At 45.6% G+C, this 27695-nt stretch overlaps 1 protein-coding gene across 3 annotated transcripts in view; it reads right to left on the reverse strand.

Annotated features, from left to right (window-relative positions):
* ADAM12 (ADAM metallopeptidase domain 12) overlaps positions 1-27695 on the reverse strand; it is a 350864-nt gene that overhangs the window by 245387 nt on the left and 77782 nt on the right. For all 3 annotated transcript variants that reach the window (XR_006299872.1, XM_043597829.1, XM_043597828.1), the window contains exon 3: positions 14238-14311. Coding sequence is in view for 2 of the 3 variants with exons in the window: in XM_043597829.1 (XP_043453764.1) it covers positions 14238-14311 (74 nt within the window). In the remaining variant the exon portion in view is untranslated. The remainder of the gene's footprint in view (positions 1-14237; positions 14312-27695) is intronic.

Genomic DNA, 27695 nt, shown 5'->3' on the forward strand with positions numbered 1-27695 from the left:
TGTGATTCAGGCCTCCTGGGTTCCGTCAAGAATAATTTCTGGATATGCAATTACTGGATGACCTCCCTGAGGTCAAGGCCCTGACTTTGGGGCCAGCTGCCACCCTAGGTGACCAGGTGACACCTGGGTCCCACCGTCTACAACGGCACCAGCAGTTCGGAGGTATGCATGTTGTCTCCACACCCCTCTCCAGATCTGTCCTGGGAATGCAGGCCAGATTCCCGGGAGCCAGCGCTCCGAGCTGACTACTCAACCGCCTGCACTCACAGGCAAACCTGGATGCAAATTTGCATTTGAAAAGTTGATCTCTGTTCCTGCCTGGGATTCTCATAAATCAAAAGTGGTCAGTATTTACAGCAGAGTCCAAAGGGAGAACTGCTGGGAGAGCCCCAAACACTTAAAAATTCTATATGGGAACCAGGAAAACTTCATCTGAAGACAGGAGATTGGAAGAACTAACGGGCCCGCTTTTCATCTGCTTCTCATTTAGAAAAATTGGACTACTGGGGAAAGGGGTAAAAAGAAAAATTGGAAGCAAAAAAAAAAAAAATCTTAAAAGGCAAGCAGATCACCCATTCCGAAACATGTAGAGTTTGATACAACCCTACCCTTTCCCAAAGGCCAGTTAATTGTTCGGGTAACTTATCAGGCCGTGGGAGGATGTGACGCAACACGGGAAGCTGACAGAGGGTTAGTGATGACGGCCACACTGCCCGTGGGAAGCAGTGCCATTCAAAAGCAGAGGCCGTCAGTCTTAAGACAGGTTGAGTTTGCTGTTGCAGCACGACAGGGACAATATTTGCCTCTGTCATGGCACCACGGCAGCAACAGACCACCCATAGGCTGCCCTGGGAAATATATAATTACATGACACGTAATGGGAATTTAGTTATATGTTTATGCAGATATAGACACACATGCATATACACATGTATACACAAATGTACTGGTGAGTGTAAACCAATTGGATTATACTTAGAAAAAGGCAAAACAAACAAACAAACAAAGAACCTCAATTCCTTGGAGAAGAAGGCAGGGCAGAGATGGAAAGAGGAAGAAAAGTGTATCACTTACCTAATTTTTCCCATTACGTTAATTGGAGATCTTAATTTACCAATACCCCTTAGGGACTATTTGTCTTAAATCAATTCAGACGAGCCGATCCCTTGCTAATCTATAAAATGGAGGTGGGGGTGAGCACTGTCAAGAATAGGAAACCCGTACGACCTATCTTTGCATCTCGCTCCCTGGCACAGTGTCTGAAACACAGTTTGTTGAATGGATGAACAAATGAACAGACGTGAGCAAGACAGCAGAATGTTTGATGTGGAAATCAAGTCCCTTGATGTCAGGGCGCCCGGGTGGCTCAGTCGGTGGAACGTCCGACTCTTGATTTTGGCTCAGGTCATGATCTCATGGTCGGTGAGTTCAAGCCCCATATCTGGCTCCGCGCTGACAGTGCGGAACCTGCTTCCGATTCTCCCTCTCCCTCTCTGTGCCCCTCCCTTGCTCATGTGCACACCCTCTCTCTTTCTCAAAATAAATAAGTAAAGTTTTTAAAGGGTTTCATATCAAAATGTGAAAAACAAAAATGGCAAGACACATCGCGGATCAAAAGTTCTTTTGTCCAATAAAAAGGACTGGTATTTTTAAATACTCCTCATGGAAACGCTTGAAGGAATTGACATTCAACTGTGACCTTCTAAGGAGCCCTAATTTCTGTGTTTAAATCAAGACCTACAGATTATTTTCAGGGCATCAATCAAGCTTGCACTGCTATAGAATATTTTTTGATAAGTCACTGAACTAATAGTCTGAACTAATAGGTTTTTCTAAACATAGTATATTGGTTACTAGTTCAACCTAACGAAGTCAACTATTGTGTACTATGATGACTGATACTTACAAAATATTATAACTACATAATACATTAGGAGACATATTTCCATATGTTCATGTCCGTATAGAAATTGAATTACAAATACATTCTGGGAAATCCCACTGTTTATACAATATTTGTTTTGGCTTTCACTATTTCCACTGCTAGGAATACCATGCCAATGATTATTTTAAAATACGATATTGATTCACTGAAATATTTATCCAGCTCCAGTCATTGGCAACAAAAGGTACTCACTTTCCAATGTCATTCCAATGACACTGTCCTCTGCTAATCAATCAGAATTTCTATCCAAGGAGGTCAGAGGGAAGAAGAAAACAAACAATGAGGTTCAAAAGGACTAGTACAATCGCTCTTTGTGGACAAAAGGAAATGGTGTTAGGTTCTGCCGCAAAAAAACGGTGCTTTATTTTTGTAACCTATAGTGCATATACGAAAGGTTGTGAAAAAGGAACACTCACGCCCCCATCCTTTGGTTTAAGAAACAGAACATAACTGCATCTAGAGGTACCTCGGTGCCTTTCTTCTGTCACCACGTTTGTTTTAAAAACTATTTTCAAAGACATGAAGGGGTTAAGGTGATGATCATGCGTCATTGTGTGACAAAGGTTCTCCCACTTCTAACAAACATGGTCTATACCTCAGGCCCAAGGTTGATGCTTCCTGCCGTGTCTTCATCCCAGTGTGGTGTTCCATGCTTGTTCTCTTGGGTTGGCCATCGGCTTCCCCTGAGCACACTTATCTCCCTCAGATACATTAACCTTACCTATTTAAATCTCCCAACAGAACAGAATGCTTAGTTCTCCAGGGAGCAGAGCTCAGAGCCCCACGGAAGGAGCTACTCACTCAGGGTTTCCTGGTTCACTAAAATACAGCTAAATACGAAAGCTTGGCTCTCACAGGAATTATCTAATTGGTCTTGATGCTTAAATATAACATGCCGTACATGATTCCTCATCTAGTATCATGAGTACAATTTCTCCCAGTATGGCCAGTTCAAGAATCCCTCTGGGACAAGTAAGAATGCATTCTAATTTAGGAAATTACGGAGGCCATGGATCTTAGAGGGGAAATGTGCCCCTTGGCAACTACCCAACCCAGTTCCCAAGCTGATAAGCCATTATTATTATTATTATTATTATTATTATTATTATTATTTTTAATTTTGGGATATAAGATTTTAAATTTTTAAATTGAAGTACAGTTGACATATAAATTCAAGCGTAGAGCACAGCGATTCAACAATCATATACATTATGAAATGTTCACCATATGTTACAATACTATCAACTCTATTCCCTATGCTGTACTTTACATTCCCGTGAATTACTTAGTTTACAACTAGAAGTTTGACACTACACAACTGGAAGTGTGTATCCCCTTCGCTCGTTTCAGATTACAGATAAGAGAAATCAGGACTAGTGCGGTCAATTCATTTGCTGAAAGTCACGAAGCTTAGAGATCCAGACATTTCATGTTTCCTTCTTGATTCAATGCTTCGCCCCTATACCATACTACACCTCTTTGCTCTTGGCGGGGGGTGTGCAGGGAGAAAAGGAGAACAATGATAGACATACATCCTACTACCCTAAACGCTCATCCTCGTGACTTCTATCGATATGGATTAGAATTGCTGCTCTGGAAACAGAGTGAAACGCAGAAGCATTAGTTGGTTGGTGGTGGGGATATCCTACATATCTAGAGGAAATCAATTGATTAATTTGTCAGCTTTTTTTTTTTTTTTTAGCAAACTTGAATCTTTTCTGGGATACAACAGAGCATAAACTGATTAATTAGCTAATTAATAATATATGGCCATCTACATCGGTGATTGCATTTAAATTTTACATGCAAAGGTTACTTTGGAGAAAGCATCAGTTCTGAATAAGTAACTTTGCAAGCAAAAAGAGGTTTGTGGAATGTCTATGCAGGTAATTTATGGTCCACTGTAAAAATACGGACTTCTGATTGAAGAAGTAATCAGAGCATAAGAAGTAATGTAATCAAGCCATCAGCATGGCCCTATTTGGTATGGTAATAAATTCGATCCAAAATTTCAGTGTATTTCATTTTTTACTATGAAATTTATTGTCAGTTTGGTTTCCATGCAACACCCAGTGCTCATCCCAACAGGTGCCCTCCTCAATGCCCATTATCCACTCTCCCCTGAAAATTTAAGTGTATTTCAAATGTATTTCTTAAAGTACAGGGATAATGCTATTAGTAAGTTTCCAAAATCATTTTTTTCATATATACATAAGATGTTTAATATCTATTTTTTCATTTAACCAACTTCGTAATATTCTATATATTTGGTCAATATGAATGTACAATACCATCAGGACTTTACTAAAAATGTTACTAATTCATTACCTTGTGAAAACCATGCATGAAGACCATATCCCACAACTCCTGAGGGAATTTCTGTGGTATTGAGATTTGTCACCTGGGCACTGCTTGGTCACTAACATAGCACAGAGGGAATCTCCATTGGAGAATGTCAGATTTTTAAAGAAAACCAAGAAACTGACCAACAAAACCCTCGGGCCAGTGGAGACTGAAGGGGTAGCCTTAGAAATGTCATGAAATTAATATGATGCGTAAATAAATTGTCTCCCAGAATAAGTCTCCCGCTGCGAGGGTTGCTCTTATATCATCTTCTACCTGCCCACATGTTTTTCGTAAGGAAGAAAATCTGAAAGAAAGAAAGAAAGAAAGAAAGAAAGAAAGAAAGAAAGAAAGAAAGAAAGAAAGAAAGAAAGAAAAAGGAAGGAAGGAAGGAAGGAAGGAAGGAAGGAAGGAAGGAAGGAAGGAAATACATAAATTAATTCTGTTCTCCACTTATGTTTAGCCCAATTCAACCCACAACACAATCCACCAGTACACTGATGGGAAAGAAGTGCCTGTTTCATAACATATTTAGATAAAAGCCCTTCCTCTATTTCTGTCAGCTGTACTTGCACAAGTGTGGCTGGCGTGTCTTTTTGGGGCTGTGGGTCTTTGAAGAATTCACTGCCACTTCCTTTTTGTCTGACTCAGTCTGCTTGCCGGTGACACAGTTGCCTTAATTTGCCATTGTCGTTGGCATGGAAACCGCCCTTGAGGGACAGGTGAGGTCTGGACTCCAGTTCAGAGCCCTCGTTTTCATGCCAGCAAGGCTCAGACCAGTTCCTGCTCTCCTATTCTGACCCCCAAGTATCTACTGCCATGGAGGATGTAGGGACATGTTCGCTTTAAAAGAAAAGAACATTAAGGTCTCCACAGAGGGGTTTCAGAGTCAGGCTTACAGCCTGTATCCCATCAGCTGCTTTAGGGACACGTTCTGATATACCTCTGCATCCCCAGGGATCCTGGCATGAATGCAGGTGACCATGGAGTGAAGCCCCAAGTGTGAGGTGCTATACTTGAGGAATACAGTCGCCACCAAGAGGCAAAGGCCAAGCCTTTCCCTCAACTTCAGGGTAACCAACAGTTGATAAGGGAAAGTTCTTCTCTGTAGAAGAATTCCAGGTAACAAATGAAGAAGGAATGATAGAATTAGAACATCACCTAAAGAAAAAACTGATCTAAGAAGTTGTTGGTGATGGCCACTGACCCTGGAGGGTAAAGGCTCAAATTGAGCTTTATGACAGAAGCCTCAGGATGAGCCCTGAACCCAACGTTCAATCCAACATCACAAAATTCCTGATGTGATGCCAGAGAAGGACACGGAACCACCCATGATGTAGTCCTACCAAACCAAACAAAACCAAACACAGAACCTGAGTGTGCTCAAGGCTTTGTGTAACTCCTGGTTAACACAAAACCCAGGGGCCAGAGGAACAGGCTAGATGACACCATGGGGATGAAGTCAGCAAGCTAGCATATGAAAAATTCTACTGGGCAAGCAACCTGGTTTCATTCACAAGGATTGCAAGACTTCAAAGGTAAAAATTAAAAAGAAGGACCAGGAAAAAAGACTGACCATTAAAAAAGCTGCACAAATGCAATGTGGGGGGTGTGTTTATACACTGATTCAAACAATCCAACTGCCAAAAAAGGTTCCGAGCTTTCTGGAGAGTTAGTCTTTTTGTCTTACCCGATCAATGAAGAGTCATTATGTCACGTAAACAGAAGCACTGTGGCCTTCCTATTGAGGATGTGTCAACTAGAAAAGGCAAGGGACCAGCCATGAATACACCAGCCTGCACAGCATCCACGTGTCACCACACCGGCCACACTGCAGGGGAGGGGCGGTCAGATGACAACCACAACAACAACCCTGGGTCACCCCCTAGGCACCAGAGACCACCTGGACATAGCCAAGGCAACTATCCATTTGGGATGTGGTGTTCTGGAAAGGAGCCCTGAAGATGTGCAAGATTCTCGTCAGAAAATCATAAACCTGAGGCACAAGAAGCAAAGGACTGGAAGTGATGTAATTAGACTTGGAAATCCACTTCCATCTCAAATGACCTTGTCAAACCCTTCAAACTTTAAAGAAGTCCATTCAAGGACGCCATACTCTCAAACTGGAATTGTAGAGGGGCACCGCTTTGGAAAGGTTGAACTTAACCAGCTCAGGCCTGTTAAAGGTTAAGTCAGGCTGGGGAGCCAAAAATTCTAAAAACGGTGGGCTGACCTTTTCCAATGTCTCTATAACTTCAAAGACTGAGATGAGGAAGGAAGTTCAAGGGGATGCAGCTCTTACCCAGCAAACAAAATTTAGCCCAATTAGAAAGAACTCTTAAATGTTAAGAGACTTTAACTTAATTCAGAAGGGGTTGGGTCTAGTTAGAAGACCCCTGAAGTCCATCAACTGCAGGGGTCTACAGTCATGGGCAGAGGATTTTCCACTGTCCTTTCTCCAACTCATCCAAATGCAGAGGCGACCCATCGGGTACAGCCCGAAGCTGCAAAGCAGGGGATGGAACATGCTGTACCGCAGGAATCAGGTAGCCTGGAGAGGGGTGGTCACTCCCTGTAGGAAAGACCATTCTCATGGGCAATGCATCAGCTAAGACAGGGACCCCAAACTAGGAGGATCTAGTGGGCTGGCATTTCCCTGCCCACCCCAGCACCTCCAGCACAACTTTCAGCCATAACGGAAATGTTCACACAGCTCTAAGTGGCAATGAGCATGTGAACTGTGGCTGGTGTTACCAACTAACTGAAGTTTGAGTTTTATTTAAATTAATGTCAATAGCTTCCTGTGGCCAGTTATGAAGAGAACTCCTTGTGGAATGTATCCCAAATACAATCCCCAGGCCCTATAACTGGCGATTCTCGTTCAATAGAGAGCCACGGGGCCCGGCATCTGCCTTGGGAACAAGCTCCCCAGGTGATCCTCGTGCTGGTGGTCCCACGAAAATGCCCCAGACAGAGTTGAAGGAGGGTAAGGTTGTCTGTAGGCGCTCCTGGCAGAGGGAGCACCCGCTAGATGGAGACAGACTATAGGAAGGATGTGGAATAGGTCCCGGAGCAGGCCTCGAAGCTACAGGCTCGCCCCACTGTGCTCCCACCCAGATATCACAGGAAACACTGACAGTGCCTTGGGTTGTGACAGCCACTCAGACACTCTCAGGGTCGTGGCCAAGGCCTCACGATGTCCCATCCACCGCAGGCTGGTGCACTTCAGCTCACAGCCCCCGGACATTGCTATACTTAGGCCAGCCACAAACATCCACAGATCCCAAAGAAATGTCATGCCCCATTCCACATGATAACCTTCCACAGGTCACCTCCCGAGGGGATTCTGTTAGGCGCAAAAGTCCATGCTTCTGCAAGACTTTAAGGACCGTGCCCACCACGATCCACGTCTTGGTGTCCCCGGCCATTGCCCAAAGGGCAAGTTTTGGGTTCTTTCCTAGGGTTCTCTATTCTGATCACAGATCATCAATGTTCTAGCATTTCCTGTAGAAGAGTCGCCCTTTCCGTTCCCCCGGGCAGCCAACTGCTCATCACTTTCTGCCCACTCTCGCCGCTGAACGTCTCTCATCTACTCCTTTCTGCGGACTCTCCGTTGCTTGGAGCCATTACCTGCTCCTTCCTGTGCACCGGCGATAAACAGCCTCCCGTCCAACCCCACTCTTCAGCTTCCCCAACCTCATCTTCACATGTAGCCAGAATGCTATTTTAAAAACTGAATTTTATCACGTCATTGCCCTACTTACAGGCCTTGATTCCACGAGGCACCACTGTCCCTACGAGAAAACACTGAGGTCCTTAACACGGAGCACGAGGTCCCGCACGGGCTGACGTCCACTTCTCTCACCGTCTCCCTCTTGCCCAGTAGCACACCGACTCTTAGTTTCTGAAACGCTTCAAAGCTCCTTCGCCCCTGCCCCACGACGTTTATGCCAGCCCCTCCTTCTCTGGGAACCCTCTACCCTCTGCCCTCCTTTGCCTGGCTTCGTCCGATTCATGTGTAGTTCAAAATGTGCTTCCTCACATGCCTTCCTTCCCTAGGCCATGCTGGGGCCCACACTGTCTTCCTCGTCTCTCAGCCCTACTCGCTGTCTTCCATTACTGTTTTGTGATGACCTGTGTAGCGTTGGGCTCCTTGACTGGCCTCCAAGAGGACAAGGCCTTGACCTTGTTCACTCTATCTCCAGTGCCAACCCCAAGTGTCTGGTACTAAATAAACATTTGTGAACGACTAAGTGAACAAAGAAACGATTTCATTGATTTATTATTAACTCATTATCAATCATTTGAGTTAATAAAGATTTGTGGATGGTGGAAGGGAAGCAGCTGAGAGACAAAACCAGGCAAGTAGACAGAAGACTTTCTGAGATATGGTTTTGTCCCTGGTACTTGAGTCAGTAATTGGACACCCGCCCCCCCCCCACCCTGGCAAATTAAAGCTGGGGGTTCTAATAGGCAGGCTGGGCTTCCTCTGCAAGAGTAGACATTTTTTAAAAAAACAGCACTCAGTGCACCAAAACTTAAAAATTTTTAATTCCTAAAGATGTCAAGATTGTGAAATTAAGAGCCAAAAGCTTAGCACGCTAATCCTTTCCAGCTCTTGTCAGAATCAGGCTATTTGGCTATCATCAACTCTCACAGGCAAGATTAGGCATGATCGAATCTCCACTAATTTAAGAAGTATGAAGTAGATCATAGTTTCGGTGAACCCAAAATATACTTAGGCGAAGTAACAAATATCGCTGGGTGCACAGGAATGGGCCACTGAGTCATCCAAACCTGATCTCGAAAACCAACACGAGCTCGAATCTCTTAGCACTGAGCGTGCACAGACTCGTCTTCCTTCTCGCAGATGAGAAAACAGAGAAGGCAAGCTTGTGGCTGGAAGCAGAGCTGGGTTTCAAAGCCTGGTTTCTTGACTCCAAGCCCTGTGTCTCCTTGAATAATTCGTTTCTTACACCACCCAAGACAGACCCTTAACCTCCTGGTGACTCACTTCTGGCTTGGTCCAGACTGTCCGCATTCCATCCTTTGCTCACACGGTAAGTGCTTAACAGGTGCCCACTGCCAGCCAGACCCTGGGGACGCAGGTGGAGGGGGCAGCTGAGACCCTGGCCTTAAGGACATCGTGGAGCGGCACAGGGGGGGTGTTCTGGAGGGTTCAGTGATCCGACAGGGTCACCGCGCGGCAGGACAACAGCCACTCTGGTTTAGGGCCACGGCACCCCTGCATACACACGGGTGGCAATCACCTTAGAGCAGCCACACGGCCTCAGGGGCTCATGTTGAGTTTGTGGGTCTCATTCATGAGAACTACGAGTAAATTTCCTTCTGAACTTACGTTTGTTTTCCGCTAACCCAAGCATAGGACTTTACATTTATCCTCATTAAATCTCACCGTGTTGGTTTTGGCCCATTGAGCCACACTGCTGAAATCTCTATAATCCGGATTCTGTGATGCAGAGCAGTTAGCCCTCCAGCCTGGCGTTGTTAAGAAGTGTGGTCAGTGCACCTCTGATGTCTTCACAGAGATGGCTCAGGAAATTGCGGGCCAGGATGAGGCCTCGGACACAGCCCCGGGGCCACTGACCGCATCTCAGTCCGGCTGTCCAACATGGTTTGGGTCAACATGAACCATGGATTCGTATCCTCTGGGTGACTATTCAGCCCACCCCTAACCTATCCGACGCTATCTCTGCACCGGCCACGTTTCTCTCTCCTGCATCAGGATGCTCCAAGAGATGCTATCAAATAACCACCTGCCCAAATATTTACTCCCATGTCTGACAAATTTAAAATGCCCTTTCTTCTACCGTTTGAGTGAATATTAATTAGATTTGCCCCTTAAGAGAGGTCTGGAATTATTCCAGATGGAATAAAAGCCAATGCCGGAGTTCCCCTAGTGCGAAGACCGGCAGATATAAATTCAGTGGGCCGTGGACCTTCCCGCAGCACCTGCCTCTAGTCAGTGATGGGCCAAGGCCTAAAAAACAGAACGCTCGGTGGATCTGAGAGATGGGGGGAGTGTGATCTCCTGCCATCACTTCTAATTATCCTAAACTGGAAAAACGGATGTCTAAGCTGGCCAGCCTGTCCAATAAAGCATTTTGATCAAAGATGCAGTTGCACAGAGCACCTGTTTGAGGGATGGCCTGAGAGCCCACGGGGACCCAGGAGAGTTATGATAAGTCATAAAGCGGTCCCCGCAGCTCTGTAGGCAGACAGCATCACTGTGAAAAATGCTTCTCCAGGGAAGCTTTGAGTTTCTTTAAACATTCAATTATGGCTATACAAACACAGATTTTAAGTGAACAGCATCCAATCTTTGCACAAATTAGGGATGCTAGGAGGCAAATAAAAGAGACTCCCTGAAACAACTATTGAATACAAATTCTGCCCTGGTTCATGTAGAATTGGTATACGTGCTGAGTTTTTGAGGAGGGTTAATTAGGTGACCCTCTTTTAGTATTAGCTTTGGGTTATATGGCTCTTATGAGTTGAGACACTGAGGCTACCTTTATTTTAGTTATGATTTCCAAGTCGGTTTTTAATTAAAATAGATTTCTGAATACTTAAAGACCCAGGATTCGATGAACAGAGCTTTGTAACCATTTGAGAGTTGCTGGAGGCCTTTCTAAAACACAGCATTTCCTTTTTATGACTAATAAATACTCCAATATTCTTCTTTTCAACCTTTAAGCTTTTACAAATGTTTTTCCTTCAATATAAAAAGTTTTCCTAATTTTAACAGTAATATTTTCTTGTTGTAAAACATGAATAAAGTAAATTTCTTCCATAATCTTACTGCTCAGAGCTACCTGTGCATGTGTATAATTTTTAAATCAAAACTGAATAATACCATGTAAAAAATTACTTAACATGCTGTTCACATTGATTACATCGTGAGTGCTTTTTACAGTAAGAAAGATCCCCATCATCACCTTTAATTGCTGCACAGTTCTCTATTTCATGGCTGGGTCCTAATTTATGGCATCAATCTTCTCCTATCAATTTAGGTAAAATATTCTGCAGTGAACATCCCTGCACGCAAGGCTGATTCCCAGCCTGCAGGCATGATACAGGGTACTGACAGGTTACCTTCTGGTTAGCCAGGCTCTCTACTGTGCTGGTTAAATATTCACATTTATCTTGCGTGAACATTTACCTTTGAGTTCTTATAGCTTCATGTGGATAAACTCTCTAATTGGATCTATTGGGCCAAAGGCTATGTGAATGAAAAATTCTACTTTATCCTGGACAATGGATTATATTTTGTGTCTAACAGCATCAAGGGCTAGAAAGATGCAAGCGTTTCGCTCTGCCTAAAAAATGGTAGATTTTTGGTATTATCTCAAAAATGAAGTCGACATGGAACAGACATGTAATTTTTCTCAAAAAAAAAAATATTACTCGGAAGTATTTCAGGGAAATGCAACTTTCAAATAGTGATACTGGCATGCTCTAATTATAAAAATGTTATTTTTAGGAGAACAGAATCTCTACGATTGTAGTATTGATAAGTGGTATAATTAAAATAAAGCTGTAGAATGTCGTGGAAACATACCCAACACTCTCCATGTACTTTCTAAAATGCCAGTTGACAGGGAGGGTGGGAAGAGAGATATCAATCAAGAAGCAATCGTTTTGTTTTCAACTTTTCTAATCTTGAGATTATTTTGTGAAGGGCCCAGAATTGGAAGTGAACAAATGAAGGCTCCCTTCAAAATGATCTTTCATACAAACTAGCCACTGTGCCACAGTCACTGCGTATCATACTATCCGCCTTAATAGCCAGTGAATCATTTTCGAAAAGAACCACGAATGAGGCTAGTGAGCCACTTACGGACTCAGAGAACCAGATGGGCACTAAGGACTGCATGTCTATACGGAAATGCCCATCATAAAGCTAAAGGAAGAAGTACACAGACTACGATAGCCACCAAGAAGACAAAAAACAAAAAAACCCTAAAGCCTTATTTATAAGGAAAAAAATGTATTTGAACAACCCCTGAAATATTAATCAGGATTGTGTTTGGTAGTAGAAGTATTTTATTTTTGGCTCTTTGTTCTTTTTTTTCTCCTACAATTTTCAATTTTCTACCGTGGACATGTATCCCTTTTAGAGTAAAAACAAATAAATTAAGGTTTTTATTAAGTGGATTTCCGTTCTCCTATCTGGAGTCCTACCACCATCTGAAGGTCTGGGATGGGCGCCACTCACACTGTTCCCCGCGTCTCCCAAAATTCTGACAAAAGGAGAAGCCACCCAAAGCCAGCAGCAATCCTAAAACCCCACTGAGGACACGATCACCACCAGAAGCCTTACTCTCTTTTGCTCTTTCAGGGAATGCCTAGTTTCGTCCATTGAGATAGTTGGAAACCACCTACGAAGAGCAATTTACAAAACTTAAAATGTCTCATGGCATTCTTACATGGAAAAAAAAAAAAGACAGGTAACATATTTACTTCGCTAAGAGAAACATAGCAAAGGCAGCACAGTTTTCTGCCCGGCAACCTGCTCATCCAAGACGCGTGCCCGAACCTCTGCTTTAAGGTCACCAAGTCACAAGGAAGGCTAAAAGCACATTATCTACTGCTAACCAAAGCTTTACCTTTCTTAAGTCTATTTCTTTCAATGTTTAATTACTTTTGAGAGAGAGAGAGAGAGAGCGCGCGAATGGAAGAGGGGCAGAGAGAGAGGGAGACAGAGGATCCGAAGCAGGCTCTGCACTGACTGCAAAGAGCCCGATGTGGGGCTCGAACTCACCAACTGTGAGATCATGACCTGAGTGAAGACGCTCAACCAACTGAGCCACCCAGACGCCCCTTTACAAAAGCTTTCACCCCATTTAACGGTGAGGGGTAAACACACAGGAGACATGAAGAGGCAGGGTGCAGGTCCCCACGAACAGCCCATGCTATCCTATTTGCTTGGGACCCTCAAATCAAAGCACGGAGACAGTAAGCGATCTGACCTGCTCACGTGGAGACACAGAGTCAGAGTTTTGCGACACGTGTCTCTGGCAGAACTAGTTCCAGGGAGGCTCTCTTATCTACTCTGTCACTGCAGCAAAAAGTCAGCACTTCACTGATACGTGACGAGTAGGACCCAGTAATTCTAGAAGACAGAAACTCCTTTTTGAATCGTGCGGCACTTGGTAACTTGATTTACAGCGTTAGCTACAGATTGCTTATTAGGAGCACACAGATCTTTCCTGATACTAATCAAATAGCATAGTAAGGGGTCCTTTGGGTCTGAGGAGCCCATGGGGAGAGCCAGGGTATAAAGGATGACAGGAACAGGGCTTGTGTTACTTTATGCCTTGAAGTAGACACAGCTTTCTACTGGGAAGCCATACAAAATATGTAATAATATTCATCTGCTCCAGGAAAAGAAATAGAATACCATTTTTGGAAATTCATATAATTTTGCAAAGAAAAAAAAAGGTCAAATTTTTAAACAAAAAGATAAAATAAATACTTTGTACCACTGGAGACAAGCTCTGAAAGATAAATAAACCCTTGGTATTTCTCAGGGGGAAAAAAAAAGAGATTCTATTCATTTGAAGCAATTTCTCCTTATATAAGCCAGGGATTGCCAAAAGCCAACTAATTATGGAATGCTGTTATTTGAACAGAAGATGCTTAAATTCTACCCTTGACAAATCAGGCTCTGAAAAAAAAAAGGAACATCAGAACTCGGAGAAAAACCTGCTGATTCACAGACTTCTTTCTTAGAGTGATACAATTCTTTTGTTTTTCCATTGGAATCATGTCTTCAAGTTAATTCCAGCCTCGGATCCAAACTGGATTATGAACCCATGCATTTCATTCTGTTTCTCTAAATGCCAAGGCGGGTGACGCAGCACGTTGAGCCCACGGCTCCTCACTTTCTCCTGCGGCGCGGCAAACAAGAATTAACGTGACTTACTCGTTTCTTTCCAGGTTTACGATCAGCTCTTTGCTTTCCAGTTGTATTCGAATATTCAACACGTCCGGATGATTCTGAAAGATAAATAAGAGAAGTCAGCCAAGACACGTTTCACATTCACTTGTCAACGTTTGACTGCTCTGAAGGCATATGCCACGGAGGCAGAGAAAAAACACATTTTCTTCTTGGGACCGGTCTGAGACCCCCAAGTGGAGGAGACCAGGTCAACCAGGACCAGAGTCTGGAGGACGCAGCGCCTTCCGGGACAGCGTGAACATGGCCTGCACCCCTTTCCTTTGGCCACATACCCTTGAGACCCTTCTTCACTCTCCCCACCTCCCACGATTAACTCCTTCCTCAGTTTCCCTGTCTCCATAAAGGGCATCTTCATTTCCCCAACTGCTCGTGTCAGAAAGGTGAAGACCCGTCTGAAACCTTCTTCTCTCTCTCTAGTTCCTCCTACTCCATGAAGATCTCCTTCGGGGCTGCCCTCCAAACTGCAACTCCTGTAACACCTTATACACCTCTCCACCCCTCTCCAGGTCAATGTGCAGTCACTCTCACCGGGATTCCTGCAAAGCCGTCCTAACCTGGGTCCGTCCACCTCTGCTTTCTTCCCGTTCATTCTCCAATGGCAACACGAGCGTGTTTTGAAAAACACCTCCTCATCAACCCACCCCCTTTTGCAATGAGCCCGCACTGGCGCTGGGACTTCAGGGTCTGTATGGCTCTCCTCAGCCACCTGGCTGTCACCGCACTGGCCTTGCCAGCTCCTCAGACACACCGAGCTCCTCTGCAGGGCTCATCTTCGTCCATGCTGTTCCCGCCGCCTGGAACGCTTCCCCTCAGCTATTCTACTCAGTTCTGGCTTAAACGTCGGCAAGTTGAGGAAATCTTACCTCACTCCTCAATCTCATTGCAAGCCCATCTTCCCAGGTAGGCTTTCTTCTAGCCTCCTGCCCTTTCCCTCCCCCTAAGGAAGAACTTCCTTCCTCCTTGTGATGACTCAGTATGTTGACTTCCTCTTACTTATTATGTCCACAAAAGCACCAGAGAAATTAAAGAAGCCCAATTAATAGTTGGTGAAGGAAGGAATCAATGAATAGGGCACACATCTCTGCCAACCTCTTCTTCTTATGAGGCAGACACTCTCCTCCTCTAGGCTCCAGGAAACCCAGTTCACGTGTGCCCATCTATCAGTGGGGGACAGGCACCTATGTTCTCTGTTGTGTCCCAGAAATCCCAATGAGTTTCTTGCCCTGCCCTGAGAACGCACCTGTATGACAGTGTCCCTTAACCCATGCCCTGCCAACCCAGGGCGGTCACGTGTGCCACACTCCTACTTTTGAGCCCAACCATTCAAAGCCCTTACCCAAATCAAAATTTATTTGCTAACTCAAAGGTATTCTATGAAGCCCCTCTGTGCTCCGTTTCCTGCTGTGCACCCTTAGAGATTCTGGTACAGTCACTTCCAACTCCCCTTTATCTAGGCCAGCATGTCTCAAATGGGGGATTTACATAGCCATGGGGCATTTCTCACTGGGAGAATTTAAAATTCTTTAATTTAATTTTATAGAGACAGAGCGAATGGGGAGAGGGGCTGGGGGCGTGAGGGGGAGAGAGAGAGACAGAGAGAGAATGAATGAATGAATGAATCTTAAGCAGGTTCCATGTTCAGCATAGAGCCCTATATAGGTCCCAATCCCATGGCCCTGAGATCATGGCTTGAGCCAAAATCAAGAGTCAGACACCCAACCAACTGAGCCAACCAGGTGGCCCATCAATGTTGATTTAAAACTTTTTTTAACATTTATTTATTTTTGAAAGACAGAGAGAGACCGGGCTCACATGGCTGGGCGGCGGGGGGGTGGGGGGGGGAGGTGCAGAGAGAGAAGGAGACACAGAATCCGAAGCGGGCTCCGGGCTCTGAGCTGTCAGCACAGAGCCCGATGCAGGACTCGAACCCACAAACCGTGAGACCTGAGCACGAGTTGGACGCTTAACCGACTGAGCCACCCAGGTGCCCTGTCTAATATTCCAGTTTTAAAAGGCCCTATCATAACTCCAGATTTCAAAAGGCTGTTCTTACAACACAGCATTTCATCTACACTGTGGATTAACTAACCACATGTTACTATGTTACAGGAGAAAATGGATTCTAAATTCCAACATCCAACATTAGTCAAAATGAAACAGAACACTCGAGTTTGGGGAAAAGGTTAAAACATGCATTCACCAGTGCCATGTGACTAGGATAGCATCATAAAGGGTGAAAAAATACATAACTTTATTTTCAGGGCTGCCCTTGGCACATGTGGGTAGTTTCCTACTTCGAATATGGTCACCATTAGCCACATATGTATTTAAATGTAAATTAATTGAAATAAAATTTAAAAATCAGTTTATCAGTCTCACTGGACTCATTTACATTTTTAAAAAAATTTTAATGTTTATTTTTGAGCGAGCGAGCGAGCGAGTGAGAGAGAGAGAGAGAGACAGAACGTGAGCCGGGGAAGGGCGCAGAGAGAGAGCGAGACACAGAATCCGAAGCAGGCTCCGGGCTCCAAGCTGTCAGCACAGAGCCCGATGCGGGGCTCGAACTCGTGAACCACGAGATCATGACCTGAGCCGAAGCCAGACACTTGATGGACTGAACCACCCAGGCGCCCCTTCACTGGACACGTTTTAGACTTAACAGCAAGATGGCTAGTCACTGCCACCACTGGACAGCAGAGCAAGAGAACGTTCCTACCTTGACAAAAAGTCCACGGACATTTCTGTCTTCATTGAGCATCTCTGAGTCAGTAATAAAGACCTAAAATTTGCATCATTCAATTGCTGCCCAAGCAATAGACGATTGTAAATATTGGTGCCTCAGGGGATATAATTAGGTGCAACCCCAAGTGTTTTTGTTTGTTTCAGTGCACATTAAGAAAGCTCTTCTCAATTTTAATTGATGAGTGATACCATTTTTGAAGAAGTTACTTAAGCTTGAGAGTTAAAGTGGTAAATTTCCATGTAAATGAAATGCTTATATATATTTTCTGGGTTTAAACAGACCTTGTTTTGTACAGATTCATTCCAGCCAATGATGAAACAAACATCTAGCGATGTTGTAAAAATTACACGTCTTAACTGATGTGTTTTGACACTACCTGCTGTTCATAAGAATCGTATGGATTTCTGAGTGTTTGCTGGACTTTTAATTTTTTTTTAATTTATTTTTGAGAGAGAGAGCGAGTGAGCGAGAGAGAGAGAGAGAGAGAGAGAGAGTCTTGTGACTAGGGGAGGGGCAGAGAGAGAAGGAGACACAGACTCAGAAGCAGGCTCCAGGCTCCGAGCTGTCAGCCCAGAGCCTGATGCGGAGCTTGAACCTACAAACCCGTGAGGTCAGACCTGAGCTGAAGTCAGACGCTTAACTGACTGAGCCACCCAGGCGCCCCTGTTTGCTGAACTTTTAAAATTAGTATTCCTATTCCAAACTTATGCAACATTAAACACACATCACTTCTTTAGATTTTAATACAGTGTGTAAAAGTGCTTGTAAGTCCTGGATTTGCTTTTGAGTCTGTCATGGGGATTTTTGCCTAAATGCTCCTATATTTTCTGACACTGAGATTTAATTACAAATATGCATAGAATGTGCTCTCCAGGGCTTGCAATGTGTACTTATCTCAGAAAATGGAATTATTAGTTATGTTTACAATAAAATATTAGAACAAAAATACGTCTCAATATTTTGTCAACGTGTCCCCAGCATATGTATGTATGTCTATTGGCATGTATTTAATATATGTGTATGTGTCAATAACTTAGTTACTTTAATTATAAATTGTCTTTGCCTAAGACATTGACACATGCATCATATTTTAAAGGTCAATTCTGACAATTGTATTTGTGAATAAAAAGAATATGTTTGCAGTCCCACTTTTTTCCTTCTCCCAAATTTAACTAGCTTCAACATTAACATTTATACTAATTCCACATGAAGGCTCTACAGGGGCTGTGATGACATTCCTATGTCAACATCTTTCAGATGAATACATTTTTCCCTAGGGAGGCAAAAAAAAAAGATCTTTATGTGTACATTTTAGTTGAGATGATGATACAGGAGAAATCAATGGGGAAAAAGAACAGAGAGCTATTTTCATGCAACACCACTAAATGCATTAGATTGCTTAGCTTAAAAGCATGTATTCATTCCATTTTCTTTTGATTTTTATGCACTGGAGATAATGAACTTAGTGCTGGTTAAATACAGCATCCCTTTCCTGAAAAATGATATATTGATTACCCTAATGGAACTGTGTCTTTTATTGAATGCTTCGAGAACTACATTTGCTGAATAAATCAGTTCGATGCTAATCAGTAGGGGCCAGAAATGTTTTGACCGTCCCCGTAATTCTATTTTTCTAATTGGGAAGAGCATATCCAAATGGGTATATAAAATGCACCACTACAATGTTAAAAGAATAAAATAGTTGTTCAGGTGCCTACCCCACAGCTGCAAAGTCAAAATACTGCCAATATCTTAGAAGCCCCGTGGATCAGTTTGTGAAAGTGGCCGTAACAAAGTACCACAGACTGTGTGGCTTAACCGACAGAAATTTATTTTCGCACAGTCCTGGAAGCTTGAGGTCCAAGGTCGAGGTCAAGGTGTCTGCGGGTTTGGTTTCTTCTGAGGCCCTTCTTCTTGTAAATTCCTCGCGGAAATTGGGCGGCTCCCCCACACGCTGTGCTCGGGTAGTTCTGCAAAGTAAGGCGCCAGCCAGAACAACACCGCCCTGGTTTTACGTATCCGCGGGCATTTCTCACCAGGAGAATTTAAAATGTTCTCGCGGTCCGTGAGTTCGAGCCCCGCGTCGGGCTCTGTGCTGACTGCTCGGAGCCTGGAGCCTGTTTCAGATTCTGTGTCTCCCTCTCTCTGACCCCTCCCCCCTTCACGCTCTCTCTCTGTCTCAAAAATAAATAAACGTTAAAAAAAATTTTTTTAAATAAATAAAATGTTTTTATTTTATTTTTTATTTTATAGAGAGTGGGCGGGGGACGGTTGGGGAGAGGCAGAGGGAGAGAGAGGGAGACAGAGAGAGAGAGAGAGAGAGAGAGAGAGAGAGAGAGAGAGAGAAGTCATCTCTTGAACCCTCACTGTTGCCCTATTCTCTCTCTGAGGTCAACCACAGTGCGCCTGCCCAGCACACTGTACTTAACTGTTAATATGAACAGATGTCTAAAAGTGACTTGCTGATTAGCTACAGTTTCTTCCTCGTTGGCATTATCCACGCTGTGCTGCCTTTCTTTTACCTGCGTGATTGGGAGCTCACCCAAACTTGAATTTAAATTATTTCACCCGTGGTGGATACAAAATATCTCAGCAATAAATGTAGCTTTCCATGGATGCAGGGAAGCCACCCACTGCTTTTTCTCTGATGGATGGGGTGATACACAGCATCATCTCCTTGGTGTGTCTATGTCCTTAAAAAATAGCCAATTTTTAGTGATTAAAAAAAATAAGATGGCAGTGAGACACTGGAAGGAAGAGAATCGCATGAAAGAAAGTATCCAATGTAGGGTCAGTAGCCAAGTCCTCTCCCGTCCTGGCTTCTAGGTTACCCTTTCAAAGAGGATGGTCAGTTCTTTTTTGTTTTTTTTAATTGTTTTTTGTTTTTTTTTTTTTTTTACATTTATTCATTTTTGAGAGACAGAGCGCGAGCAGGGAAGGGGCAGAGACAGATTGGGAGACACGGAATCCGAAGCAGGCTCCAGGCTCCGAGCTGTCAGCACACAGCCCGATGCGGGGCTCAAATCCACACACCGTGAGATCATGACCTGAGCCGAAGTCGGACGCTTCACCCACTGAGCCGCCCAGGTGCCCCGAGGATGGTCGGTTCTGACCCAAACTCACTCATCTCAACCGTTGTTACTGGAGGCACAGAGGGATCTAATTTTTCAAGCAGGATGACAGTATTAAAATACTGCATTTGAGGGACTGTGAAATAACTCGATCCCTCTCCAGCACTAAACAAATGCTTCAGACGACAGCCCTGGCATTCATGGGGCACGAGGGAGTCATTTATTGCTATGAATATTTAGAGGCAATCTTGATTACCACTTTAATATTAGTGGGCTGGTTCCACAGCTGGGAAGATACGCACACCGTGGCCTGCGAGAGGACGGAATCGAATTAACCGCAGAATCGCAGAGGAAGGAGTGAAGGCATTACAGTGCCATAATGGGGCGGGGGGGGGGGTGGTGCGTGGCTTGGGCCTTTTACTTATTACATAAATGATGATAATGTTTACTCATGAGTCATTGATCTTTTTTTTCCCCCTGATGGAAACTGACCTTAGCAAACACCTTGTTAAAATGTGCTGAATGGCGCATATTAATCTCAGGTAAAATCCGCTTTGGAAATACATGTAATGTCATTTTTAAGGTTTTCGTGGGTTAAAATGTTGGATTATTTTTAGCACAGATTCTTCTTAATGTGCGTCTGTGACGTGACGGGGTTTGCAGGTTTGCAGCCTCCTCCTCCCTTCCCGCCACAAAAAGTCACAACCTCGCGTGCCTCTGGCGTGGGTGATGCTCAGAGTTCAAGCTCTTTATCCTGTTGCTGTTGGACTGATCACTAATGCTTAAGTTTGCAGCAAACGGTTTCGATTTTCATTTTAGATGACGTCAGCGATACACCCAAACCATCTTATGAGCCTTATTGATCCACTGAAATGATGCCGGTCCCCGCTCCGGGCATCCATACGCAAGGGGTCTGTAGTCCCCTGTGCCCGGCGTCTGGCTGAGGACAAGGGCCGATTCTGAAGCAGACGCAATCATCTGCCCCCTCCTGGATCTCACCATTGGGTTGTAAGAGGACAGGGACAACATGACTTGACAGAAAGCAATCTGGAAAACGCCACGATGCAGGTTTCTCGAACTTACCACATCTCAAATTCAATTTTTATTTTATGGCGCCTCCTTCCATTCCAAAGAGGAAGGTGGGAAAGATCAACGCTCCCTCTCCACCAGGACCAGCCCAGTGACCACACTCTCTCTTAAAACCCTTCAATGGTGGCCCGTTGTACCGAGAATAAAACCATGGCCTTTGCACCATGCGGGATCTGGACTCTGCTCACCACCATTGGGCTGGCCAGCCTCCAGCCAGCTTCCAGCCCTCTCCACCTGCTGACCCTCTTCCTACAGGTCCTCCCTGGGCTCCACTTCCAGGTCTCAGCCTGGACGTCACTGCCTCAGAGAAGCCCCCCGCCCCCCATGTCAGTGGGGCTCTGAACTCACAATCCCAGGTCCTGGCCTGCCTCGTGGACTTCCTGTGTTGTGATCACTTATGGGTGTGTTTATTTCACTTGTTGACTGTCTATCATCTCCTAGTAAAACAAAAACTTGGCGGGGCAGGTGGGGAATTTTTCTGCCTTGTTCCCCATTCTATTCCCAGCACCAGAACAGAAGCACCTAGAAACATCTGTGGGATGATGGAATCAGGTACAAAGCCTGTCACAGATGGCAGAAGGAAGGCTGTCTGAGGGGGTAGTGAAGAAACCCCGAAGCCATAAGTGTCAACTCAGGGGGCATGAAAGGGACATCGGGACTCTCCTCCCCAGTTGGATCTGTCCCCGGGCAGAAGGCGACAGTCTGTCCTTCTGCCCTCGACGGGCTGTCTGCCTCAACCCTGGAAGCTGATGTCCACCGTGGGCACAAGTGACCACACAGAGGACCCCCTTGACACCGAATTAGGATAATAACTTGTGTTCTGTTCCTTTAAAGAGGGTGGGAAGGGCTTGCCGGAAGCTGAATTCTTCACATCTATTCTTGGGACTGATAAAAACTTCCAGGGACTCCCCGCTCCCAGTCTGGCTCCCAGCATCCCCTGTCCCTCCTGCTCAGTTTCTTTGGACCTCAGTGATAAAGAATCTAAAACAGGGCAGAGAGGTGCAGAGTGGGTGGCAGGAGGAGGAGGAGGGCGTGTGGGGGAGGGTAAATCAATGTGAAACACGGGGCAGACCGGCAGGGTGGGGGGTGGTAGGGAGGACCAGAGATCAGAGCCACCTCCGGATGCGGAAGGTCAGGGTAGGCTGGTTATTAACTGCCCCTGGCTTGGGGAACCGTACCCTGGACACATGGTGACATGGTGGCCTGGGGACGGGACTGTATGTTGACCCGGTGGCCTGGGGACAAGACGGTGTGGTGGCATGGAGGCCTGGGAGCAGGTGCCATGCTGGTGAGATCACGTTGCTGCAACTGGCCTGTGACCAGGGCCCAGGGGACACCAGGCCCCACCTGGGTGTGGCGCCGCGTCCTCAGGTCTCCGCTGTCTCCCAGCCTCTCTGCCTTCAGACATCGTTATTGGAAGGAAGGAGAGAGAACCTTATCTTTGCGCCTGGCTGCCTGCTGGAGGCTCAGGAGCATCAGGGCGCGGAAGGCAGGAAGCCAATGGCTACGATGGGACTCTGCCATCAGCCATGTACCCGAACGACTCGCACGACTGTCCCCCACCCCGTGCACAAGGAAATGGCTTCCGGTGAATGTTCAGCGTCAGTGCGGGCTGCACCTCCATAAAACAGGTCTTGGGATGAGGGATGCTGTCGTGTGGACAAGGCCTTGGCTGGGTACCAGGGCCCAGAGTCACGTTAGCATTGTCACACCAGCTCCGGCACCCTGGAAGGACGTCATAGAGCCCTTCTCTGAAGGGCATCCTAAATTGGAAGTTTGTGCACCTGCAACAGTTTCTCCTCTTCTGATTGCAAAGAGATCATTTTAAATTAAAAAAATGAACTACTTAATTTCATCTTGGAAATAAGTGTTTTTCCATTGAGGAGGCTGTGCCCTGGAAGGGGTGTGGGGAACTCAGGCTGGGCATCTGTCCACAAACTGGCTGGATGCTGCCACTCAGATCGCAAAACTGTGGGCCGGAGGCCACTTAACTCTGCTGGGCCTCAGTTTCCTCACCAGGAAAACAGGGCTAACTGCGCTTTTCCTGTCTCTCAGTGTGGTCAGCAGAATAACGTAATGGGTCCTCAAAGATGTCCTTGTACCGATGCCTGGAATCGGTGAACACGCGGCTTTAGTTGGAAGAGGGGACTTTACACGTGTGATTAAAGGCAGGGCTTTGAAACAGGAAGATGACCTTGGATTCTTCAAATGGACTCAATGTAATGATGAGGGTCCTTAAAGCAGAAAATATTTCATCGCTGGGGTCAGAGAGATGTGACACGCAGCGGCCTCTAGAAGCTGGGAATGGCCATCAACTCACAGCCAGCAAGAACACTGCTACCTGGCCCTCCGACCTCAAAGGGCAGAATTCCATCAACATCTCAAACGAAATGGAAACAGATCCCCCAAAAAAGGCAGCCCTGTGAACACCTTGATTTTACCCTGGTGAGGTCTGAAGCACAGGACACAACCAGAGGCTGTTGGTCACGGCAGCAACACAACACTGATACAATCAGGAGCGATTGCCAGGAGGTTCAAATGGGATAACGTCTGTTTGGAAACCGTCATGCATGATGAAATGAACACGCATTTCAGTGCTAGAAATCCAATCACAGGTGAAGCCGCCACTTCGCAGCATGACATTGACAAAATAGCAGTCGCTTATTATTTATTGCCACGTACCCAAACAGCTATTCTTTGAGGTTTTCTGTATTTAGATCGAAATAAGCATAATAGTTTTCAAGTTACCAAGTTTCAAAAAAGAAACATCATACATTCATTAACTGGAGGCTTATCTTGGGGAGATGGTTGAAGGCGCCTAGCTCTTCCCTTCTATACGGAAGAAGATCTTACCCCTGTCTGATCAGTACCATAGAAGGAAGGGAAGAATCTGTGAGACCCACGTGGCTACCGTACAAGATGGTGAATGCGCTTCATTGTGACGTGACATATACTGAAGGAAATACTTCCTGAGGTTTGCTTACTGCTATAATCAGCGGCCAGATATTAGAAAATAGCACAGAGCATTGCTTTTTGGGGAATGACTTGCCTCGTCTTAAAAGACACAGCCGTAAAAAAACACGCACTGTGTTTCTTAACTGGAAAGCTTGGCTTTTCAGTTCAAAGTTCATTTGTCTAACTAATTTGATGTCTGGAAACATTCGTGTACCATATTTGCCTACAACACCATTTCAGAACCGTCAGTCGGAAGAAGCTAATGGCGTGAGTTGCTAGTTTGTTTGCATCCAAGCTGTCTTCCAGAGAGAATATCCCGCTCATATGTTCACTAAGGGCCATTTATAAAGCATCACTGTAATCTCTTCGAAATAAACATTAACAGGATATAATAAGCCCTTTAAAAAGTAATCCTGCTATCGATCGGAGCCACTGTCAAGTCACTGTGTATTAACTGAAGCCCAGCGCAAACACGTTTTTCTAATACAAACAGAATTACAGCTAATTGCCAACTTTTTATGAAACACGCTCTAAATCCTCCATGAAAACTCACGCTAGAAGCTTCACAGAGACGTCAGAGAATTCGTGTTTTGAGCGTGACTGTCATCAGCGCTTCCTGTCATTTGGCCTCTCATGTGGTTTCTTGGGGTGTCTGAGCCTCAGAATCGGGAGGAAAGGGGAGCACCGGAAGGAGCAAGGCTGGAGCAGGAGCTCCTCCCAGTCAGGATAAGGAAGGCGGGGACAGGCTAGGGGCCCGGATGGTGCAGCCCAGTGACCGAGGACTCAAGGAGAGTGAACCAGGGACTCAGGTGGCCTCCCAGGGCCACCACACAGACCCTCACTTCCCGAGGCAGGCAGGACTTGATACCCCTTGAGGATATCGTTTTCTATCTTCAGCCTGGCTCCGTCTGGGACAAAGAGGGCCTCGACTCGTACCCTTGGCTGAAGGAAAGTTCGAGTCCAACTCTCTTCCTGTTAAAATATTAGGGAAACCGACCAGTCATACATCTAGTGACATGGCAGACTTTGTCCTCTGCGCTGAAGATTCCAGATTACAAATCCCTAACTCCGCTCCCTCTCTTGAGCCTCACATGGGTTGCAAATGCCCCCCAGGACACGTCCGTCGAATATCTTATCGGCAACCCTAACGTGCAGGTTAAAACTCAACTTACGCCTCGCATCTCCCCTGCCAAGAACACTCCCTCAAGTGACCCCCCCCACCCCCCGCTTCGTATCTCTAGTGTCATCGTCAGCCTCAAAAGTCACACCGTCATCTGCCTCCTTCCTTCCTCTCAGCCCCATGTTGAGTTAGTGGTCCATCTCTGGATTCTTCCCTTAGAGCAGCTCTGCGGCTCTGCCTGTGTCTGCTGCGTGGTCCCCACCTGCTCTGCAGGCTCTCACGACAGCCGGTCCCCCTCACTGCTCCCTGGCTGCGGGGCTCAATTATACTTCTCTCCTCCGGCCTGGGCATGACACGGAGGTTCCCCGGCGTCCCCAACTCCCGAGTCTGCCCAGTCCCCCTTCACCCCCCACTCACAGTGTCAGAGCAGGCTGACATTTTCTGCAAAGGGCCAGATGATAAATATATATTTTAGAGAATAAATAGTGTCAGCTATGGCCCCTGTCCTGACGCTCCCACTTTGCCCGTGCAATGCAAGGACATCCAGAAAGAAAAGGTAAACGAACCAGCGCGGCTATGGCCAGGAAAACCTTATTTATGGAAACTGAAACGCGAATCTCATATCATTTTATGTATCATCAAATATCATTCTTCTCTTTTTTTCTCCCCAGCCAATAAAAAATGTAAACAAAACAACATGCTCGAACCTGACTGAGCCCCAAAACCACCTGGAGGGCTTGCTGAAACCCGGACTGTAGGGCCCATCACAGAGTTTCTTACTCAGCAGACCTGGGATGAAGCCCAGGCATCTGTGATTCTAGCAAGTTCCCGGGTGGTGATGATGCAGCTGGTGCGGGGACCACGTTTTCAGCACCGCTGTGCTAGGACGCAGTGTGGTTTCCCAGGGTGGCAATTCGTGAGGCCCCCTCGGCCTGCAACCATCGACGGTTTGGCCCCAAGTGCACGCACCTAGTGCCGTCAGGCTGATTTAGTTGCTAACATGAAGAGTCAGGAGAATCCTCAGACAAATCTGGACGCGGAGTTCTCAGCGGGGAAAAACAGGAGGAAACCGGCAACCCTGGGCTTGCCCATCGGGTGGTAACGATCGGCCAAGATGGAACAGAAGCTGCCAGCTCTCCCGGCCCCCACCTAGTGGGTCTGCCCATAGCGGCTGCAGGGCAGAGGTAACGGACCATCTTACGCCCGGCCAGCCTCACTCGTTCATAACACCAGCCTGGCTCCCGGTGGCATTCAAGTTCACCGGAATCTCTTGTCTAAAGTTAAAAAGGATGAGGACAGAAACAGTATGACTGTAAACATACACAGAAGGATGGGATGAGCACACCTTTCCTTCTCTCACCTTCCCTGCTACTTTGTGAGCTGTGCCCCATCCCTTAGGGTCCCTGAGACGCTCCCCGCTTGGTGGCTTAGGTAGAACTCTCCTCTCTACGCTTGAAGCCATACATCCACATTCTGCCGGGGGTAGAGTTGGTCCTGTCCCCTGGCTTTATGATCACAGAACTATAAGCTCCTTGAAGCCTGAGCCAACTTTGAAACCCCATCAAGATGCCTCAGGCACCGCCTTCTTGTAGGTACGAAGCACAAAACCAATGCTTATTGCTTTGATTACCTTGATCGGTACATTTAAAAAATATTGCTCACACATTCCTTCACCAATTATTTACGTGACTTAAGTACAGGCCGTCTGTCCTGCTAACCAAATTTTGCCCTTGGCTACAAAGCTCAAATTCATTACCATATCTTGTTTTGCTGAACAAATGAATATATTGGCTATTTTGCCATTGATGCTGTGTTGACAGAGTTAGGCATTCAATCTCATCCTTGATACAGAAAACAGTCTTTGCGGAAGCATCACCAAATCCTTAGCCTGTTTTGGGCCTCCCTGGACTAGCCTGTCTTAAACTAAACCATGGAAGACGGCACTGAAAAGGGCCACTGTGGAAACTGTAGGCTTTCTACAAGGACAATACTGGCTGCCTTCAAGTGGATATGAAGCTGAACTTCACAGTCAGTCCTGTGCCTTCACTTCCACCACTGACACTGGCCATGGCTTTGCCTTTGGGATGACAGCCAAGAGCGCACAAGGGACTCGTTCCTGGTCCTGCGGGAAGTGGAAGGAGTGGCTACATTTCTATGAACAACAACTGTGCAAAACTGGACAAAGAGTCAATTTACCTGGACTGTAAAACTAAGTAGTGTTGACTTGACAAAAAGTAAAAGAGAAAAAAAGAAGACAACTCAGCTAACAGACCAAGCACATGGAGTATGAATAATTTATGATTGACCTACAAGATTTTTAACCAAGGAAAGCCAAAATCCCATTATTTTCTAGAGACAGGATGTCATACAGGGATACCTGAAACCCTGCTGAAAAATCTCTTACTGGTACCCCAGAAAATAGTTCAGAAAAGATTTCAGATGAG

The sequence above is a fragment of the Prionailurus bengalensis genome, chromosome D2 (genome assembly GCF_016509475.1).
Source record: "Prionailurus bengalensis isolate Pbe53 chromosome D2, Fcat_Pben_1.1_paternal_pri, whole genome shotgun sequence".
Taxonomy (NCBI): domain Eukaryota; kingdom Metazoa; phylum Chordata; class Mammalia; order Carnivora; family Felidae; genus Prionailurus; species Prionailurus bengalensis.